Below are 21,306 nucleotides of genomic sequence, written 5' to 3'. Positions count from 1 at the left end.
CTTTCCCAAATGAGTCTCTTGTCAACACAAGAGCTGGACCTGCACGAGGATCACTTTCAAGACAGTGACACTGTTGCTAGAAGCCTATTTGCTTCTGCCCACCATCACTGCATAGCCAAATGTCAAGAACCTGTTTCATGATTCATCTTGTGAAACTTTGACACTAACTGCTGTGCGTCTACTCCTTCCTAGGTGACCCGAGCCCTTGTATATCTCCAAGACGCCAGGCATGTTACGATGCAGCATCCTGTGATTCCATCAATGAAGAACTGTTACTAAGCACAGGATGCTGCAGTTCAGATGAAAGCCTTCCGTATAACATCAGTTATAAAGAGAAGAATGCCATCATCGTTGAAGCTCTCGTTCATCCCATACCTGTTGAAGCTGCTGACCTGAGCCTGCCAGACTCCTCAGGCACCAGCCTGAACCGAGTGCCTTTCGAGGACAGCCCAGCCCAAGCACAGCACGAGTGCCCCGACAGCAGCACAACCATGCAGGCTCAGGTCAGCATTACAGAGGAGAAGCCAAACATCTTGGAGGGGGAGGTAGAATCAGGCCAAGAGTCCCAGGCTCTGGGCAACAGCACGACTTCTGAGACACTCTCGTCAGACAACAGAGAATGAGTCCCATCTTTCCTCCAGACCTCACACCCCCTCCTTTTTCCTATTGAATAAAGGCACGCTCGTGCTCAATCAACGCCTTGACTGAATTCTGAGTTTTCATTCGCAGAGATTGGGATGAGTACAAGAAACAGCAAGACAGCTCAGCTTGCAATGCTCTGGCTGTGGGGTGCGTGCAGGGACACTGTAACCATACAGGGAAAGGCTTCCACTGCTTCCTCAAGCTGTAGTCCAGCCCTGCTACTGCTCTGTGGCACAAAGCCCTGAGGGATGTTCCATATTGTTAACCTAAGTGAAGCCAGCTTCATGCACTGTGTTTTGTTGTTGCTGGGTGAGAGGGGGATGCACGTTGGTGAGAAGATGAGCATTGCTGGATCTGCCACGAGTGTCCCTTCTGCCTCTAAGAATATGTCCTAAGTAGGATGTGAACACTGCTGGCACTTCCTCATTGCACGTGCTTGGAGGATCTTCAGTTCTTGCACATTTCAGGATGTCTGTCAGTGACTACGAGGAAATTCTCAAGTACTAGGAATTCCATGAAACAGTTGGAACGGGTAAGTGTCATCTTTGTACAGAAACAGCACGCCTAACAGTCTGTCTCACCACTCTAGAATTAATCTGAGAATAGATTAACAGCTCTTGTCAGTTCTCTAAGTCAGGTTTCATTTGTATAAATTTGAAATTCGTTTTTTAAACCAGTTGGAAATTGTAATGTTATATTAGAGAAGAATTCACACTCAACTTTAAGCATCTGTGTTTTGATTTGTAGGTGGTTTTGCCAAGGTAAAACTCGGGCGGCATCTTCTGTCTGGTGAAAAAGTTGCACTAAAAATCATGGAGAAAGTTACTGTAGGGGTAAGCCAAAAGGCATTTAAATATGATAATATCTTCTGTTGGAGTTGTGGAGTTCTCAAGAACACGGGGGCAGGTGGGATGGTACATACGAATGCAGCCTACTGGTCCCATTGCCTTTTGAAAGATGCTGTAGAGCTGGAAAAAGTTTAACAGAGCACCACAAATCTTGTTGCTGGTTGTTCAGAGGGCAGAATTCTCTGGCTTTAAAATGGAGGAAGTTATTACATCATTACATTACATTACATTATTGTTACATTATTACAGCAACTTTACCAAAATGCCAATGAAAATGCTGAATGTTTTACTTTTCATTTTTCACAGCTCTGTTTCAGAATTTCTATGGGAGTGATGTCAGTCATTGCTGAGTTGATGTTGAATTGTGTACTGTCCCATATGTGCTTGTTCTGTTCCACAGCAGTCAGATGTGGTACCTGGTATGTCACAGTAGTTAGCGATTTCATCGCTTGCTTTTATGGTCTCTTAAGGATGACTTGCCTCATGCTAAAACAGAAATTGATGCCATGAAGAACTGAAGTCATCAACATGTTTGCCCATTGGATCACGTAAGAGAGGCATCAAAGAAATATTTATAGTCATAGAGGTAAGAAATAGTTTCTGCTTTCTGTGCTGTCTTTCTTACTTATCTTTCTCTGATACTCTCTAAATGCATTTTCAGATAACCTTATCTTACAGGGAAGCTGTTTGATTGCATTGTTTCTAAGGACCGCCTTTTGGAAGAGGAAGCTCCAGTCTTTTTTTGACAGACTGTTTCAGCAATTGCTTCTGTTCACAGTCAGGGTTATGCCCAGAGACCTCAAACCGGTGAGCCTGAACTGCAGTCAGTCTTCCATAAATAATAATGAATGTGTTTTTATTTTTCTGTTGGCAGAGAGAGTTACAGTACTCCACTCCATTCCAGTGGATTGCAGGAGAGAACTGAAGGGGGGAGAAGTAACACAAAGTAGAACTCATGGGTTGAGATAGAATTATGTACTGAGATAGAGAAAAGGATAATAGTTATGATGAATGCAAAAGCAATTGCTCACCACCTACCAATCAGTGTCCAGTTAGCCTCCTAGTAGTGGAAGAGATTTACATGAAGTTCTACCCCCTTCAAAACTCCTTCCACAATATGTCATATAGTATGGAATATCCTTTGGCCAGTTTAAGTCAGCTGTCCTAGTTCTGTTTCTTCTCACTTCCTTGGGCTCTCAGCTGAGATTGACTGTGGCTCTGTACAACGCTGCCTGGCAGCAGCTGTAATCATCACTGCGCTATCTCCATTGTTTCTCTAGAATGAAAACGTTGTATTGTATCAGACACTGAAGAAAATAATTCAGTCCCAGCTGAAGCTCAGACATCCTTCATTATCTTGTGCTTAGGATTCTTTCCCTACAGGAAATGTGAGATAATTATTGCTATTTGGTACTGTGTTCTGTAGCTGAGCTGGATTTTGTTATCCTTGAAGAAGTATCTTCCTCTGAAAGGGGAGTAAAACATGATGCTCCTAATGAGCGGAGCAGAGACACAGATCTGATCTGAGTGTTGGTTTCACATTTTTGTGATGCTCTTTGCTGCAGTTTGTATCTAGAGAGAAGCCCTTGTGGTGTCAGTCTGTTGTGTAACCTGCTCTAGTTTTGTGCCTCAAGGAAGAGTGATCCTTTAAACAAATGGTGGCTGTACAGAGGGTATGGGGTGAGATGCATTCCTCTGGCCCCATCCAATGGATTTTCTGTCACTGAAGTCTTGAAGCACAGGTTAGGTACTGGAAGGCTTGAATATTTCCTCACCAATAGGTTAGAGCTTGGCATATTGTAAGCTGCTGGTATCTCGGAGTAAAGCAAATCATTACAGCACGAGCATTTTCCTAGGCATCTTATGAAATCCCTCTATCTAAGGAACCTTTCCCCTCTGAAAAATGAATCATTGTCTGTATGTTTTAGAAGCAACTGGCTTCCAGCTGAGAAGCTGATGGATTTATGGGCTTGGACAGGAACTGGGTGTGGAGGTGACTTGTAGAGATTTGTGCCTGAACCTGCTGCTCTGGGAATCGTGAGACCAAGTTTCTCAAGAGCTTTTCCCACTCTCATCATCACTTTCTGCGAGGGATGAGGCTGCATGTTCTCTCTGGGTAATATGTTCAGTGCTTGGAAAGCTATTTCCTTCTATCTAGTCTGCTGTTTAGGTGTATGACTGTTTCCTGTCACAATCCCATCGTGACCTGCTGGCCAGAGCCTCAGTCAATCTTCATACGCACCCCCTCTCCCCACCCCGTAGGCATTAAGAAGCTGCCATGAGGTTCCTCTGCACCCTGAACAAACATCTTTCTCCCCAGCGTCTCTTCTCTGAGTGGGAGCTTCAGCCCCCTGCACAGGCTGGATGTCATCCACAGAGTTTGTTTCAGGTTGTTATCCTTCCTGGCCAAAAACCAGATACAGTATTGTAGATGTGGTCCAGTGAGTGTTGAAGCGGGAATGACTTGTCCTGGTCTGGTTGTGCTGCTTTTTAATGCAACTGATGATCTTGTTGTACTTCTGTCAGAGCACACTGCTGGCTTGCATTCAGCCTGTGGTCTCTCACCACTTGTCCTCCTAGTCCCCAGGTCCTTTCCAACAGATACAAGCTAGTATTTCCCACCTGGGATATTGGAAGATGGGAACTTGCCAGCAGTCAGTGAAGATCTCTGAGACAGCGAGAGCGAGCGAGCTTTGAGTAGACTGGGAACCACTGTCCACAGCAGGAAAGAAGAGAAGAGAAAAGATGTTTCCTTGGGCATTTGGGTGGAAATCATTCCTGACTGCTTTCTCATCCACCGGGAAAATCTGCTGATTGACAATTTGAAGCTGATAGACTTTGGACTCTGTGCAAAGCCAAAGGTAAGAGGATGTGTTAAATCAAATACAATGTGCCCCCAAGTAATGCATGTTTGACCACCGTATGCAACAGGGGCTTGTCCAAACAAACTCCTTAAAATCAAGCTGTTTCTGTGGCTGACATGTCATTGCATCTTGTTTGGATTGGCCTGAACTGTATGAGAGTGGTTAACAGATTGCTCAGAAGCACAGGTAGATAATTTTCTCTAGCTAGACTCCCTGTTTTCATAGTCTAAGCTGTAGATAATCTTGTAGGTATATCACCTGTCTTATGCAAGGGTCTGTAATAGGAGCATGGGATTGGTGTGCCTAAGGAACCTTCTAAGGAACTGCATGTAGGATGAGATTGTGGATAGAATAAAATGACTTTTGCAGGTGACGTACAAATCCTGTGATTGCATATGCTTGAACTGAATTGTTTCTTGATCTTCAAACTGATTTCCAGAATCCTTTATTAACATGTAAGATGGGTGCTGGTAAGAAAGAATGGGAAGACTGCCTTACTGATTCCAAGAGAATTACTTGTCCTCAAATGATTTTTCCTGGCCAAAGTTAGAGCCTCTCACAGGTAATCGAGACCAACAGGCTGTTGTTGCACAATCAACAGGCTCAATCTAGATGATCAGCTGAGGAAAATAAAGCATCATGACAAGGGTACTAGATAAGTGAGCAGCTTGAGATCTGCACATTTATGTGATACTCATGGTCTTAGACAATATTTGTTTAGTGAGGTCACATTGAATGAAAACAAAATCTAAGATTAATGAAAATATACAAAGGAGAAGAAGCCTCTGAGGCTTCTGAAGTGTTATGACCAGAAGACATAAACTCTGTTTTTGAAAGAGCAATTTGCTCTGTTAATTATCCATCATTTTTGTGCAGTCTGTTTTGTCAGACTTGTCTTTAGCTTCCAAGTTGTATGTGAAGACTTGTTTGCACTGTAATGCACAATGTACGAAAAATTGAGAGATGAAAATGTGAAGAGTTTTTCTATCTTTGATTTCATGTCTGGAATTTTGGAACCCACTACTTGCAGTTGTTAATCTGTCCAAACTGGTCTGGTTTGCAATGCCCTCATACTTCTTGAAAAGCTCTGCTGTTAAAGGCAGAACAATTCCTACAAGTGCCATGGCCCCACTGTTGTTCTAATTATTGTTTCTTTGTTTTCCACACGCTGCTTTTCAAGCCTCCTTTTTCTTTACAGTCCAAGTGAGAATTGCACTGTGAGGTGTCTGAACCTTGTTGTGCCTCTACATAAAGAGAACAGCAGCAAAGCCTGACAGGTGACTGTGCTGACAGCTCTCGTAGCCAGTAACACGTAACTGTGCTAAATCCCTTGTGATGGCTTTGATTTAATTTTTGCCAGTGAAATCCTTGTAAAAGGAACTGCAGCATTGTGATGAGCTAAGGTGAAGATGCTGGTTTTAGTAGTGCTCTAAGCTGAGTGGAAGGGCAATTGAATGAGGGTTATATGCTTTCTGTGGACAATAAGGTTGTGGTGCTGTTGGGGTGGGTCCAGAGGAGGGGCCACTGTGATGATCAGAGGGTTGGAGCAGCTCTCCTATGAGGAAAGGCTGGATTGTGGCTCTGGGCAGCCTGGTCTGGTGGTTGGCGACCCTGCACATAGCAGGGGGTTGGAACTGGATGATCTTTGAGATCCTTTTCAACCCAGGCCATTCTATGGCTGTACAGTTCCATACTGGAACAAATATAAAATGCTAACTATGTAAAACATGGAGTCAAACCTGTGTGATTTGTCCACACCAGGAGGTGATTAGAAAACAATTTTTTAAGCTACAAAGCTGCTTGCATGAAAGGAAAAGAAAATAAAACTACAAGAAAAAGGGAAAACCTTTCTTCCTGAAAATAGGAAGAATAATGGACCTGACATGAAATTTGGGTGAAGCTGCCTGATTTTATGAAGCTATTCCCATTATTTTCTTGGTGCTGTGTTTCCCAAATGAGTGGTTTCTGGCTGTGCTGCAGCACCAGTCTGCATGTGAACATCAGCTCTATTCACCATCTGGGAAGATTAGGACTTCCCTTCTCCCACCAGCACCACTGAATTACAGTTACTCAGTGGTTAAACAAAGGAATCCTTAAAGAAGGGTTTACAGCTGTCGTGTTATCTGAAGTGCTTGGGGCATTCTGATGCTATTAAGCTCTATGTATTAACAAGTTCAAAAAGAAAAGGTAGGCATCTGATTGTTGTGACAGTTTCTAAGTTATTTGGAAAGCTGTACCACCCAACCACTCCTTCTATTTGATGGAGGTGACAAAGCTCAGTTTAATTTCTGACTGCTGTTTAAATCCTGAAGCTGGAGCTGGTTCCTGGAGCAGAAAAAGCTCGGAAGCTGTCCCTCCTACAAGCAGGCACCTCTGAGCAAAATATGACATCTCGATTTCTGATGGTAAGGTCAGGAGATCTGATTCCAGCGTCTAGCTTTCAGCTTCATGCTATGTTAGTGGGACCTTTGGCATCTAGCACTGACCAACAGCAACTGACAGGCTGGTAACAGTGCACCCCAAAACAGTTATGTGTCTATTTATGTTATGAGGGAAAATTGCATTGCATTGAGATTTCCTATTTTTACACTTTACAGATCTAACTCGCTGCTGGAAGAATCCTGTACGCCTTGTTCACACCATTTTCAATGAGCTGGATGAGTCTGTTGTTGGCATTTTAATACCATTGACCAGGCAGGCAATATGTATGGAGTATTTGGCTCTCTCTACAGTCATGAATGTTTGAGTATCTTCAACATGTGGCTCATTGCTTCCATTTCAGGCTGCCCAGAGAAGCTGTGGGTGCCTGTCCTTGGTGTTGAAGGCGAGGTTGGATGGGTGATGGGCAGCCTGAGCTGGTTAGTGGGCAGCCAGCCCATGGCAGGGTGTTTAGAACTGGATGATCTTGAAGGTTTCTTCCAACCCAAGCCCTCCCGTGATCCTATGATTCTGTGATTTCATTCAGGTTTATTAAGATGAGATGAGTTCTCCTAAATGCGCTGTTCTCCATATGATTATAATTGGAGTCTAGATGGATGACTTAAACCAGACTCCAAACTTTTTGATGGCCAAAATGAAATGAAATCAATCCTTTAGTGTGTCAGTAGTCTGTAACTAGAGCCCATCAGGTAACTCCCAGCCTCCTGCCTGTATCAGTGGCTGCACACAGTGAAAAAGTCTGATGGGATTTTAACCTCTAAAATGTTCCAAAGCAACCAGAGGGTGAATATATTCACTATGCAAATACCTGCAGGAATAAGCTTGTCATGTATGTCCTCAGGTAGCACAGTAGTTAATGGTGGGACTCAGTAGGTCATGCTGAAAGTTGAGTCTGCTGGTCTTGATGGTCTTTTCCAGCCTACATGACCTTATGCTAATATTTCTGTATTTCTTTCTGTTCAGCTCCCAGAAAACCTCCCACCCAGCCCCCAGCTGACCCCGTGGTGAAAAATAAAACAGAAACCTCAGTGACGCTGGCATGGTCCCCTCCGAAGATGCACCGCCCCATTCCAATCGATGGCTACATTGTGGAAGGCAATAAACTAACTGGCTTCACGTGGGTGAGGTGCCACGAGTCTCATGTCCCCGTCCCAGAGTTCACGGTGAGCAATCTGTCTGAAGAGGCTGATGATCAGTTCCGAGTGTCTGCAGTCAATGCACATGGATAGAGCCTGTATCTGGAATTCCCAGGAAGCGTGCGCCTTGGTAAGCACAAAAACCCCCATGGAAATGGGTCAGTGTGTGCTGAGCAGCTGTGTTGGTTCCCTAGAGATGTTTCATTTGACTTTAAGGATAGCAGTGCATTAACACACCAAAGGCTTTCCTTTATTCCTAGTTCTCCTATCTCCTATCAACCTCCAGCTACCACTAAAGTGATACAAGTTCTATTTCTGTGACAGAGACATGAATATCCTTATCTTTTGATATCTCACATGTGCAAGAGGCAGAACTTTCTGTAACAGATCTTAAGCACAGAAGTGCTTCTTCTAGCACTCATGCAAAGGGAGAAGTAGAAATGTACCCATGATTTAATCTTCCATCTCTAAATGAGATACCAGACTTGCATCTAAAGAGCATTCCATGTTCTTCCTCAGGACCAGTCCTGGTTGTGAAATCCCCCCTAACAACTGGTGAAGCTGTACCTGGAGGGGATGCCATGTTTACTACTGATCTTACAACAATGTGTTGCAGCACTTGGTACCTCAGTGGTAAAGTCTTACAGGAAAGCGAGACCTGTATCATCAAGAGAACCCAAACTACTCACAGCCTAATCATAAAGAACATCACCAAGAATGATGGTGGAGCAGAAGTGAAATTTGTTGCCGAAAATGTTGATGTCAGCAGTAAGATGAGAGTGAGCGGTGTTTGCTTTGATCCTTCTCCTTTCCTCTTCCAGTCAAGGCATAGTTGCTGTGATCTGATGATTAGAACTGGGGCTGCAGGCATTCACTGCCTGTACCAAATACCTGAAATTGCATCCAATGGACTGATGTGAGTCCTGGTAATGACCTAAACATGATAGCACTGAGTGTAGGGTAAGCCAGTCTACCCAGCTGCTTGGTATCTGAACCAGATTGCTTCATGCCAGCTGATGAATGTCTGCAGTTCACAGCTACTGGCCAGTGCATTCAGTCAGCAGGTTTACCACTGCATCACCATAGAGCAGTACTTTCAGCTCCAGGTTCAGACAGCCTTTCTGATTGCACTGGAATAGTTTAGAAGTAGGGGAGCAATCATTCCAATAATATCTCTATCAATCAGCTTAGCATGACAAAATAGAACAAAGATTCATGATGGGAGGACCTGTTTGTCATTGGGTGGAAACCTCTGCAGAAGCATGTTTAGAGCATTCTTAATCAGTAGAAGGAGATGTTTGGTTGATTTTTACTTAGTAAATCTGGCAAGAAGACCAAATGAAATATCTTGAATTGCTCAGCACTGACACAATGATGAGTGCAGGAACAGAAGGTGATACTTTTTCAGAGATGTTGCAGGAAACATTGACCATGTTAGCCTGATCTAAATTGAAATAATGAGGCCTTTGCTCCTGACAGGTGCTGCAGTGAGATTTACCAATAAGAGCAAAGATGTAGAAAAGATCTCCGCTCGGCTGCGTGAGGAAGCCAAACTGCAGGCTGAGCTTTCAGACACAGGCACTACTGTGGAGTGGATGAAGGATGGGAAGGAGCTCAAGGCCAGTGAAAAATAGGAACTGCACATTGTGGGGAAGAAACACACCCTGAAAATTCACAGCGTCTCAATGGATGATGCTGGAAGTTGTCAGTGCATCTGTGAGGGGGATAAAATGCTCTATCAGCTTTCAGTGAAAGGTATGTGACAGTCTGGGCTGTCCTCTTCCTGCCCAGGGCCAGCAGACTGCATTCACCTGACTCCCCGACAGTCCAGCTGTTGTCAGACAGCATCTGGGGTGTTTTCAGTGGCTGTTTTGACTTGAACTGGCCAATCTGCTTTGTAGAGCCATTTGATTTCTGTGTTCTGTCCTGTGATTCGTCCCTAAGATATAGAGGAAGTCAAGGGAAAGATAGGAAAAAGAGCATCCCAGCCTTCCTGCTCTTCTCTCAGGGTGGCCATGAGAGATGATGTCAACAGCTCTTTTTGTTGCAGTGATCCAAAATGTAGAAGAGACCTGTGAAGAGTCACAGGGACTAAATTGATGGAGAGCAGAACTTCCTGCCAAGGCTTGTCATCTAGTCTTAATTTTGCTTTTCTTCTCTCTCTTTGTCATGTTAGCATAATATTTCATACTGGCAGGTCTGCCCCCAGAATTAACCGGCACAGGCTGCTCAGGGAGGTGGTGGGATCCCTGGAGGTGTTCAGGAACTGTGGAGATGTGGCCCTGATGGATGTTATCAGGGGGCATGGTGGGGTGGGTTGGGGTTGGAATCAAAGGAGGACCCCCATGTATTTCATCAGGAAGCACTACTGGTAATAAGACCTTTGGAGCAAATCCTGGTAGGGCCACGCTCAGCTGGTCCAGTCCGGAGGCTGTTCCTCCTTACTGCAGTATCTGCAGTGAAAACCAGCAGCTGCTTTTGTGTGGCTGGGCTCACATCCAGCAGTGGTGAGGGGACTACAATGATAAGAGACAGTTCCTGAAAAAATGAATGAAATTTGACTGTATGATAGGATGGAGCTAAATGTATTGACAGGATCTCAGTGATCCCAGTGTCCATCAGCTGGCTCTCGAGCTCCTAAAAGACAGGCGTTCTGTAGAATGTTGTTGAATTTGTATTATACATGCGTGTTCTTGGAACTGCAGAACAAATGCATGCAAAATCCGGACTTGATTTTAGCAGCTCTGACTGCGCTGTCTCAACAGACCCAACTCAGCTGTGTGCGCTGTTTTGAAATGATATGTTAACAACAAGTTGGAAAACAAACTCCATTACCCGCAGTAAAATAGGACCGTGGCCTTAGGCTTAAACTTTTGGCTAAGACAGTGGTGAGATTTTGAATCTTTGAAGTCAATTATTCCAGTGTGTGTTAATAGGGGCCAGTTTCATCATCTAACTTTTGAGCTCCAATTAATTTCCATAAAGGAATTCTTTTTTTCTTTTCGGTCCTGAATGATATCTCCATCTTTTAGGCTCAATTTGTTTGCAATGTCCTGGTGAAGTGGTACAAAAATGGCAAAGAAATCATGACTAGTAACAAGTTCACAATGGAAGATAAAGGGAAACTGCATAATCTTCTGGCTTCACCTGTAACGAAAGAAGATGAGGAAACATACATCTGCAAAACTGGAGATGACACTCTGATTTTTGATTGGAAAGTCTCAGGTAAGTTTGTGAGGCAAACATGGGATCACAATCCATGTAAAGCACTTCAGACTTAATTCATTTGATTTGTCCAACCCTGTGGGTTTCCAGTATTTAGGACAAAGATTGCATAGCTCTATTGAAGCAATTCTGACCTTCCTGTTGTTCCTATGCAAATCCACAGTATGAGCAAATAATGTAACTGTGTTGTGATGAATTCAAGACAGCCTTAGCTGCAGCTGGGGCTGGAGTCACGACTTGAGCCCTGACATCTGGGCTTCATTCTTCTAGTTCATCTATTGCCTCAGCACTTACATCATCTTTAAACCTATGACTGAAATGGTCCTAAGTTCTTAGCATGGGAATCCTGTCTCCTCTTTTGACAAATTAAACTCCACATTTGGAGAGTTGAGTGTCTCCTGCTGTACCCGAAGGATATTGTGATCTTTGAGGTGTCTCCCTGAGGTGCTGTAAGCACAGCCATTAGCTCATAGTGCAAGTAAAGCACTGTCAGGTCAAGCCTGGAGGAGTAATGCTTGTCACTGACATGTTCCTGTTCAGGGTGGAGCTGGTGGGTAAAATAACACAAGAAATTGTCATTGAAATTCAATATCTGTGAAATTCAGCTGGCTGCATTCACAGAACCTGGCGTTAAGATCTGTTTTCTGGTTTATTTCTTGAGCCTATTTTCCATAACCCAGTCCTCATTTATGAACTGAAGCTCTACTGAAAACCTTTCGCTGTGTATGCTCATGCTGCAGTGCAGCTCTTGTGATCTTTAACAGCACATTCACGTTCCTCTGATCACAGGATCCTTAAGGTTGATTAAGACCCTCTAGTCCGACTGCTCACCCATCACCATCATGATGCTCACCATCAGCTAGCTAAAAACTCAGCAGAGATGATAGATCAAGCACAACACTGGATTTGGGATGGCTAGAGATTCCTAAGATATTGAAGGGTTGCTTGCAGGTGGTGTTGGCTCAGGTATTCACCCTGCATCCCACCTCCCGTTCTGTTTGGTTGAGAATCATGCATTCTGCAATTTCACTTTGTAATTCAAAGACCCTGGCTTTATCTGTTGAAAAACTGTTCTAAAACAAGCCATGAAGACTCCGTTGGAACTGGTTGATGCAGAACAAAGGCATCCCCAAAGGACAAGTTGCACTGTTTGATGAACATTATTGGATGAGAGCTAAGCTAAGATTTAAAAAGTTCTGGGGCTGTCTCTGAGCATCAAATACAGAGGAAGCCTGCATGATTCCCTGAGAATGGATACCTCCTACTTTGGTGTAGGGTGAAGGGAACACTAGCAGTAACTCCTATCACAAAATGTCACATGGCTCAGACAAAAAAGCCGTTAAGAGGGCTAAATTAGGAGCACCAAATGGTCACAAGATGGTCTTAGGGCAGGGAAGTAATCTATCTATGTGATATTGATTGATGCTATTAGTTCTTAACAGCTTGACTCTAGAGGGACTGTTCTTCTTTGGTCACCTAGTTTTAAAAGAATAGATGGCTCCTGTCTATTACAATTTTTAATGCATTACTTGTTCACTGATGCCATAAATGTTCCTGGCATAGCAATTGGCCTTGGTATATTCAGTGACTGAAAGCAACAGTTGTTGCTGTAAGAAATGCAATGCTAAGCTAGGTCTGCCTGTAGCTGACAGCCATCAGCTTACTCCTCAGGCCGGTTGTGTCTGGATGAAATGAAGGGCATGAAATACTTATGTGCTCATCAAACTCTGCTTGTTAGCTTAGAGACAAAGTGTTGAATAGGTTTGTTCATGCATTGCAAACACGTTACTTATCTGCCTTCATTTTAGCTTCAGAAGAACATGTGCAGAATACAGAATTGATTAAAAGAAATAACAACTGTCTGCATAGAACTTACTCTTTCCTTACACAGGAGAATCAAGCAGACGTTTGTATGTGAGTACCACCAGAGGTGAAACTTGATCACCCAAATGTAATGAGCAGAGACATTACAGTCAGTTCTAACTGTATCTTCATGCTGTGCTGAATAAGCCTGAGTCAGGATGTAAACCACTTTCTCTTTTTTTCTTCAGATGAAGCCATTAATTTTGTCAACAAGCCCAAAACAACTCCAGAAATATCAGTCAGTCCTTCTGAAGACCTGGAGCTGGTGTGTGAGGTGTCAGCTGCAAGCGGAGCTGTCGTATGGAGAAAGATCAAACAGAGGTGAAGCAGGACCAGAAGACAACCATCATCTCCCAGGGGACGCACCGCAAGCTCATGGTCAAAAATGTGACCCTGAAAGACCGAGGGAGCTACAGCTGTGAAACAAAAGATGACAAAGCAACATTCCAAGTGAAAGTCAGAGGTGAGAAAATGTTTGGAATCCCAGTGAGAAAGGAACAGTTCATTTTGTGTGTCTTGCATTTGGAGGATCAACTGACAGCCTCTCTGGTGCAAAACATTTTGGCTATAGGACTTTCTTTGTCATCTAGTGTCATAGCAACACTTTTCTACATGTGCTTTTCCATCCAGGAATGAATTACTGCAACAAACAATAGGCAAGGAGGGTAACTTGTGCAGCTCTTGTAGTCAGCTGGTGTCTGCAGGGTTACAGTGCAAGAGCACACCAGGCATGCAAGGAGTGAGAAAAGGGGAGGTGTTTGAAGAGATCTGGTTACAAAATTTGAGTGACACAATTAGGTGGAAAATGCCAATAATCAGACTCATAAATGGCCTGGGTTGCAAAGGCCCACGGTGCTCATCCAGTTCCAGCCCCCTTCTTCCTATGTGCAGGGTTGCCAAGCAGCAGCCCAGGCTGCCCAGAACCACATCCAGCCTGGCCTTGAATGCCTGCAGGGATGGAGCATCCACAGTCTCCTTGGGCAACCTGTTCTAGAGGGCCGTTCCCTTCTGATTTACTGGAAATGTAGAGAGACACGAGAAGAAAAAAAGAGAAGGGAGGAGGTTCAGCAGTGCATGCAGATGTTCTAAATCTCATGTCCAAATCTGCTATCAGACTGCAAAATGTTTAGCTTTGTGATATGATGTGATATGATATGATATATGATATGATATGAAATGATATGAAATGATATGCCTATCATTTCCCAAGGCAAAATAGAGGGAAAAGTGTTTTCCTGTCATAATGAGGCATCACGATGCTCCCTGTGAAGGGCAAGTATAGTGAAAATGGGGAACTGGAGTAAGCTCTGCAGCAGACTACAGCAAAATGGTGTGGCTGTTGTGATGTCCCTGCAGAGAAAGAAGACGTGTTTACAAACAAGGACAAGGTACAAGAGGAGGGGAAGGCTGTACTGACTCAAAATGCCAAGCTGAGCTGCGAGGTGGCCCAGAAGAAGACGGAGGTGAAGTGGTACAAGGAGGGGAAACTGATCACCTGGAGCAAGATGTTCAAGGTGGAGTCAGAGGGCAAACAGCGTCGGCTGGTGCTGAGCCAGGTAGAGAAGAAAGATGCAGGGGAGTACAGCTGCGAGGCTTCTGGCCAGAAACTCACCTTCAAGATTCATGTCACAGGTAAGACAGGTGTTGTCTGAAATTCAGCAGAGAACAGTAAAGTAAAATCTAGTTTCTATTATACAGTGATCCAGTTGCAGTAGTCTGTGCTGAGGATTTTTCCCTATACTTGATTGCCTGGGTTTGTAGAAAGTATTTGGTTTTAGTCTCGCACAAAGTGCTGTTTCAGTCTGTCTGTAGAATAATAATTACTGATATATGTACAATGGAAGCAATATTCAAGATATTATTCAAATCTCTCCTGTGCCTGAGATCCCAAACTGTAATTCCTGTTCACCGAAACATTTGACTAAGCTAAGTATGTGCAGTGAGGCTGGAGTGCATGTTGTACGTGCAGCCTTTCATGGCAGGAGAAGCAGGAACTTCTCCTAGTAGTACACTGCCTTTTTACTATGCCTTTATGTTGGAGGCTGCATCTGGATAGGTGAGTCTGCTACTCCCAGTAAGAGACCTGGTAGAGCTGACTATTCCCAGAGCTCAAAGTAAAATAGATATCTGGAAATCACACACAAAGAACAAAGGACTGCGTTGGTGAGCATATTTCCTTTGTGCCTTTGACAGTCACAGTTGTGGCAATGGTAGAGGCCATGAGGAGTCTGTTCAGGAAGCCAGGAGTACTGTTCTGGGTCATGAAAAGGCAGCCAGTGATTTGACTATCACATGTTTATATGTTTTGATGTTTCACAGTGGGTCTTAAGTAAAAGGAACTCAGGTTTTGGTTGCCTGCAGGACAGATGTTCTTTTGGGTTCAATATGTTTGCATAGTGACTTGCAACCATGGGACTGGTGTTCAAGGACCCTCTTGGTTCCTTCAGTTCCTGGGTTCTTTCTTGCCTAGATTTGACACTTTGTTTCAACAGAAGAGCTGATATTCTCTAGTGAAGGCTATTAGTTTGGGCACAAGTGGTAACCTAAACCTGTTCCAACCTGTACATACAAACCTGCAAGATGATCTCATTTCAGTCCCTCAGTCAATACTTTTTCTTTTCTTCCCTCAGAGCCAAAACCTGTGTTTATAAACCAGGAGAAGGTGCAGAAAGAGCTGAGTGCTGCCCTGGCAGCAAGTGCCTCCCTCAGCTGTGAAGTAGCACAGAATCCAATCTAAGTAAAATGATCCAAGGATGGAAGACTGCTTGCCTCCTCCAGAAAGTTCAGAATGGAATCTGTGGGCAAAACACGGCATCTGGTTGTGGAGCAGCTGGAGAAGAAAGATGCTGGAGAATACATCTGCGAGGCTGCTGGCCAGAAGATGACCTTCAAGTTGGAATCAACTGGTGAGCATTCGCTTTGGGAGCACTAAGCAGCTTTGGTGGGATGTGGTTGGGGTGGAATGGGTGGTTTCATTGACATGAGAGAACAGGCAGTGATGCTGTGAAACCAGATGGATGATGCTCAGCCTGGCCATGTGCCTCAGAGCTGTTTGCTCAAGGAAGCCAAGTGTAGTTGTGGGTTTGCTCTCAAGAGCACAGTTTGGTAGGGATGAGTTGGCCGTTGGACTAGATGAGCTTAGTGGTCTTTTCCAGCCTTAGTGACTCTGTGGTTCTCTGCTTCAGGAAAGACCTGCTCTCCGACTTACATACGTGTCCAAGTCAAGGATGCAGCAGAAATCAAATCTGTAGCAGAAAAGGCAGAATCTCGTGCCCATCTTACAGTTAAAGGTAATTATGTTTCTGATGACGATTTTGCTTAAATTATCTTATATTATAAACCAGCTAACATCCTTTGCTTGAATGTCAAGGAAGTTAAACACCACCAGGACCTTTCACAGAAATAAAAACTCCTACCTACCTACCTTTCTGCCCACAAAATATCCAGCTTGTCTTTTGGGATTTACTTTTGCTAAGTAAAACAGATTATTTTCTTAGGAGGTTGATTTTCTACCTCTAGACTTGAGATTTGTGTTTGAACGTTGAAGGATAAAAAACATAGCTTGACTTTTTCTTCATTTTTTCTGTCTGTTGTAAAAGAGCACAGGGTTCTTTTTTTAATATATACAATGTTAGGGTATATATATGATGTTAAGTGCGATAAAGAAAAGGGAGACATTTGAGTTAGCACACTACTCAAGAGTTCAGTCCCCAGCTTTGCCACTGTTACAATTATAAGGGCAAGAACATTCTGGAAAATGAATTTCTCTTAAGTAGAGTCATTACGTTTGAGCTACAGAGACCTTTACTAGGAGAAAACTTGTTCAGAGCTAAGTTGCTGTATTTAACCAAAGTAATTATCAATGTCCGTGTTTCATTGAACCTCTTTTCCATTTTGTAATGCGAGGAGTTTGATATCGGGATGGGAAGGTCATGGTTTGATTTGGATGTTGGAGTAAGAATCAAAAGATCTGGGCTCTCTTCAGGTTGTCAGTCTTATTGTCTGACTTCTTAACAACATTCCTTTCTTTCTATTATTTTTTAATGATGTTTTAAGGCATTTTGAGCTGATAGGTGTAGTGTTCATGTGCAGTAATGCTGACATGAGTAAGTAGGGTGATAATGTAAGGGTTTTTTACATTCCTTCTAAATCTCTGCTTTCTCTTGTTCCATCTTTCTTAAAGAGCAATCCATTAATCTAGTAAAGGAGCTGTGTGATGAGGATGTGACTGAGCCTGAAGAAGCCAAATTTGAATGCGAGATATCCATTCCTTCTGTAAAACCTCCCAAGTAGTATCTACGTGGGGAAGTCTTACAGGCTGGCAGAAACTTGATTATGCAGCAAGAAGGCACCATCCACCGGCTGACCATACTGAAAACCACCACTGATATGACAGGCACCATTCAGTTCTCAATTGGCAAATCAAAATCCACAGCCAATCTGCTCGTCAGAGGTAACATATCCTGGCTTGGTTTACATCATGAAGATGGAGAATTAATTAATGTACAGTCTTCCTTCACTGGGGTCTTTGAAATATTGTGTGTGTGTCTGGAGGTTCTGCTCCATTTCCAGTTCAAAGTCATTGGACACTAAATGAGACAGCTGCGTCTCAGTAAAAGATCTGTATGAATAGTTGTGATGTGCTTACTATTCAGATCTACAGAGCTGAGGTTTTGTCCTTGGCTATACCAAAGAAGTCAAATCAGGTGAAATTAATTGTATTTCTGAAGTAGACAAGTTTAAGTTTGGTAGCACCTAAATTTGATGCAGTTTGTCATTGATTTTATCTGAAAGAAATTTGCAGGCTTTTTATCTCCTGTTGTCCCCAGTGTAAGAGTCTCCATTCACATCCTAAAGTACTTATTATATTTTCAAGTCACTCTTATTTGAATAAAAGCCTCAACTGGGAGCAATTTAATAAGCACAGAGCAAGAGCTGGAGCTTGCATTTGGTAGATACTATACAGTATTACTTTATAGAAATGTAATCAATGGCCTTCCCTATAGACAATCATTTGTTTTATCTTTAGAGTTGTTCAAAGAACCATTGTGAACATGAAATTAATTGGAATGGAATAGATGCAAGAGACTTTCCTCTTCTTCCAATTGTCCTCATCCACCCCTGCTTTTCAGATTACCATATACAAATCACCAGGAAGTTGGAGGACAAGACAGCTTTGGAATGTCATTCTGTCATCCTGTCCTGTGACTTCAGGCCTTCTCCAAAGCTTGTGAAATGGTTCAAGGGCCACACACCCATCGAGCCCTCTGAGAAGTACAAGATCAAGAGGGATAAGCATTCAGCAGAGCTCCAGATTCTGATGCTGAAGCCCAATGATGCTGGTGTGTACAAGTGCAAGGCGGGAATTGCAGAGACTGAGGCCACGCTGACAGCTGAAGGTATGAGCATGGAGGGTGGCCTCTTCCATGTCCTATTTCACCTCAGATTTCTCTTCTTGAGGTTGATTTCTGCCGTTCTCTCCTGCTAACTTTGCAAATGTATAAACTTCACTGAGAAGATTACACAAAGATTATCTAGTCCAGCCATTCTACCACATCCCAGTATGCTTTATAGTAACAGTGGTAACAGTTCACCTTGTTTCCCTACAGCCCACGATGTAGAAGTAAGGAAGCACCTGCAGGATGTGGAAATTGAAGAAGAGAGCTCTGCTGTCTTCTCCTGCGAGCTGTCCCATGATGACGAGGATGTGGAATGGTTTCTGAATGGCAACCTCCTTTACACCAACAATTACAATGACATCAAGAACGTTGGCAACTGCTGCACACTGACAATGAAGCAGGTTAAGCCTGAGGATGCTGGCCCAGTGACAGTGAAGTCAGACAAGGTGTCAGAAAGCGCGCGCCTGAAGGTGAGAGGTGGGTCTGTTCACAGCCCTCCTGGATGTAAGAGATGCTAAGGAGCTCCAGTTCATTCCATTGTGCAGCAATCCTGCTTCTAAAGCTCACCTCTCTGGGGTGACAAGTCATCAGGGGCTTTCTTCCAGTGGAAGGTTCCATTGCAGCAGATATCAACGAAGGAGGATGGTTTTGGTGACCTGCCAAAGCATTCAATTGCTTTTTATCATCATTTTACTTAACACAAGGAGAGTTACAGGAGCAAATTTTTTTACTGCTTCAGTGCCATGCAGTGTCAATGCTGTTGTCTCCAAGGATTTATGACTGCAGGGAGAGATCATTCAGTGTGTGTTTTGCCTCTGGATTGACTAATGACCAGGCTGTGAGCAACCCGATCTAGCTGTGAATGTCCCTGTTTATTGCAGGGGAGCTGGGCTAGATGGCCTTTAAGGGTCTCTTCCAATTCTAAGGATACTGTGATTCTAATCTGCTCTCCCCAGTAATTAAGCTCTTTTACTCTACGCGCTCAGAGTTTGAAGGATTTCCTCTTTCTCCTTTCTTTTGCATTTGGTGGATCTTTTTTCCCCAGTGTAAACCTCTGATGTGTGAAATAGAAGATAGATAAAAGGAGTCAATAAAGAGGAAAATCAAAAGTGTTCAGCAGCTTATCCTCTTAATACTGTGGCCTGCTGTATGAGCTCTGCTCCACGTGAGGGCAATGCCAGCTCTCCAGCTTTAGAAGAGCTACATCCCAATTTTTTCATATGATATCAGTCCCACCCACGGCAATGCAGGCTGTCCCTCCTGTTCCCTGTATTCTCCTACTGAATACTTGAGAATTCCATAAAGCGTATTGAGTCAACAGACATGAAACCACTTTAGGTTCTATATTGGTGTCGTCAGTAATGGTAAAGATTTATTGATACCTCTTTAAAAATCTGAACACAACTGGAAATGTCTCAACTTCTGTATCACGTTGTTCTGTTTTGCCTGTTTAATTGCAGAGAAGCCTGCTGTCTTCATGAAGTGTTTGAATGATGCTTTTGTTGAGGAGTGGGGTGTGATTAAATTGGAATGCGAAGTCTCTAAAGAGAAGGTCAAACCAGTGTGGAAAAAGGACGGTGTTGTGCTCACTTCTGGCAACAAGTTTGAGCTGCTACAGTCTGGGAAGACCCTATGTCTCCTTCTCCATGACCTCGAGAAGTCAGATGCAGGTTTATATACCTGTGATATTGGCACTGATGTTGCCAAGTCAAATGTCGGCGTTCAGGGTAAGTACTGTGGAAAGTGAAGGAGTGCTAAAAGCACATTCAGTGTGGTCACTATGTCTTACACCTATTCCCCCACGAGCCTTAATAGTTTCTACAATAGAACTGTATTTCTGCAATTTAGCGCAGTGATGTCTGGAAAATTCCCATTGCTTTTGAAGTAAATGTATCTCCTTTTGCCATGAAAATCACAAAACACGTCAAGAATGTCCTGGAAATGTTTCCTTTCTAAACATCCCTAAAATGGAGAAATGGTTTGAACACCAGTAGGGGTAGGATGGTAACAAATTAGCTAATAGAAACATTTAATGTCTTGTCGTAGGCAAAACCCTTTTTCTCACGCAGCATCCTAGAGTTGTCCTCTCTGTTAGGTTTTTCCCTCTGTAGCTCATTGAATCTTCATTGTGCTCCATGGACTGAGCTGCTCTCCTTGTAGTTCTTCCAGAGCAAAGACAAGAGATTCATGTCTCTTTTTTTTTTATAGCTTTCTGGTAATTCTGAGAGGAGAATGTCTTAGAGAATACATCAGTGAGGAACGCAGCCATGATCTGCAAATCCTGAGTTCAAACACCAGTACTGCTACTCACATTGGTCACGAATGCCTTTTCTCCATCTAAACCTCATACTAACCTATCTCTTATCTTCCAGAGCTGAATATTAGCATTAGCAAACGGCTGAAAAACAATGAAATCCAGGAGGTAGAAGATGGCACTTTTGAATGCATTCTGTCCCATGAAAGCATTGATGAGTTCAAGTGGACACTGAATGGAAGCAGAGTGGAAAGTGGTGGGCGATTTAAAGCTTCTAACGTGGGTTGGTAAGAGACTCTCCTTATCAAAAGTGTGACTCCTACTGACTCTGGGGAAGTCGTTTTTATTGCCCGTGGTCTAACCTCCAAAGCCTCTCTGTCTGTGAAAGGTAATGAGATGGGAGAGATTCTGGGGTCTGATTCCTTCAACTGTCTTCTGATAAGATTGTCATGAGAGCTAACTCATAATATGGTTAAAGTGAATAGCAACCTTCTACTTGAACCTTGAAGCACTGAGAATTTCTCTTAAAAATAAGTAAAAGGAGGAACCATTTGACACAAATGTGAGAACTACCCAAAGCACTGGGGTAGTGTTGGCAATGAGCATCTCACTACAGCTTGTTCCATTAACAGTAAA

General features: G+C 43.4%; 1 protein-coding gene and 2 long non-coding RNA genes across 3 annotated transcripts; all 3 read left to right on the top strand.

The window, feature by feature from the left end:
• The first annotated feature begins 1,965 nt into the window (after nucleotides 1–1,965).
• LOC146753197 (uncharacterized) lies at nucleotides 1,966–3,714 on the top strand. Its single transcript, XR_014940213.1, has 2 exons — nucleotides 1,966–2,076; nucleotides 3,419–3,714. It is a non-coding gene; the product is annotated as an uncharacterized LOC146753197 (long non-coding RNA).
• A 5,702-nt stretch (nucleotides 3,715–9,416) lies between these two features.
• Nucleotides 9,417–13,479, top strand: LOC146753196 (uncharacterized). Its single transcript, XR_014940164.1, has 3 exons — nucleotides 9,417–9,684; nucleotides 10,962–11,154; nucleotides 13,206–13,479. It is a non-coding gene; the product is annotated as an uncharacterized LOC146753196 (long non-coding RNA).
• A 4,674-nt stretch (nucleotides 13,480–18,153) lies between these two features.
• On the top strand, nucleotides 18,154–19,051 carry LOC146753195 (myosin-binding protein C, fast-type-like). The gene is made up of 2 exons (XM_085530985.1): nucleotides 18,154–18,416; nucleotides 18,627–19,051. The coding sequence occupies exons 1-2, from the start codon at nucleotides 18,338–18,340 to the stop codon at nucleotides 18,932–18,934; spliced, it is 387 nt and encodes a 128-aa protein (XP_085387111.1). The 5' UTR covers nucleotides 18,154–18,337; the 3' UTR covers nucleotides 18,935–19,051.
• Nucleotides 19,052–21,306: the final 2,255 nt, after the last annotated feature.

Source organism: Coturnix japonica, unplaced genomic scaffold (assembly GCF_054131305.1).
Source record: "Coturnix japonica strain WE unplaced genomic scaffold, WE-NBRP24 Scf039, whole genome shotgun sequence".
In the NCBI taxonomy this organism is placed as follows: domain Eukaryota; kingdom Metazoa; phylum Chordata; class Aves; order Galliformes; family Phasianidae; genus Coturnix; species Coturnix japonica.
The sequence above is the reverse complement of the archived record's forward strand: the minus strand, read 5'-3'. Positions and strand labels throughout refer to the sequence as shown.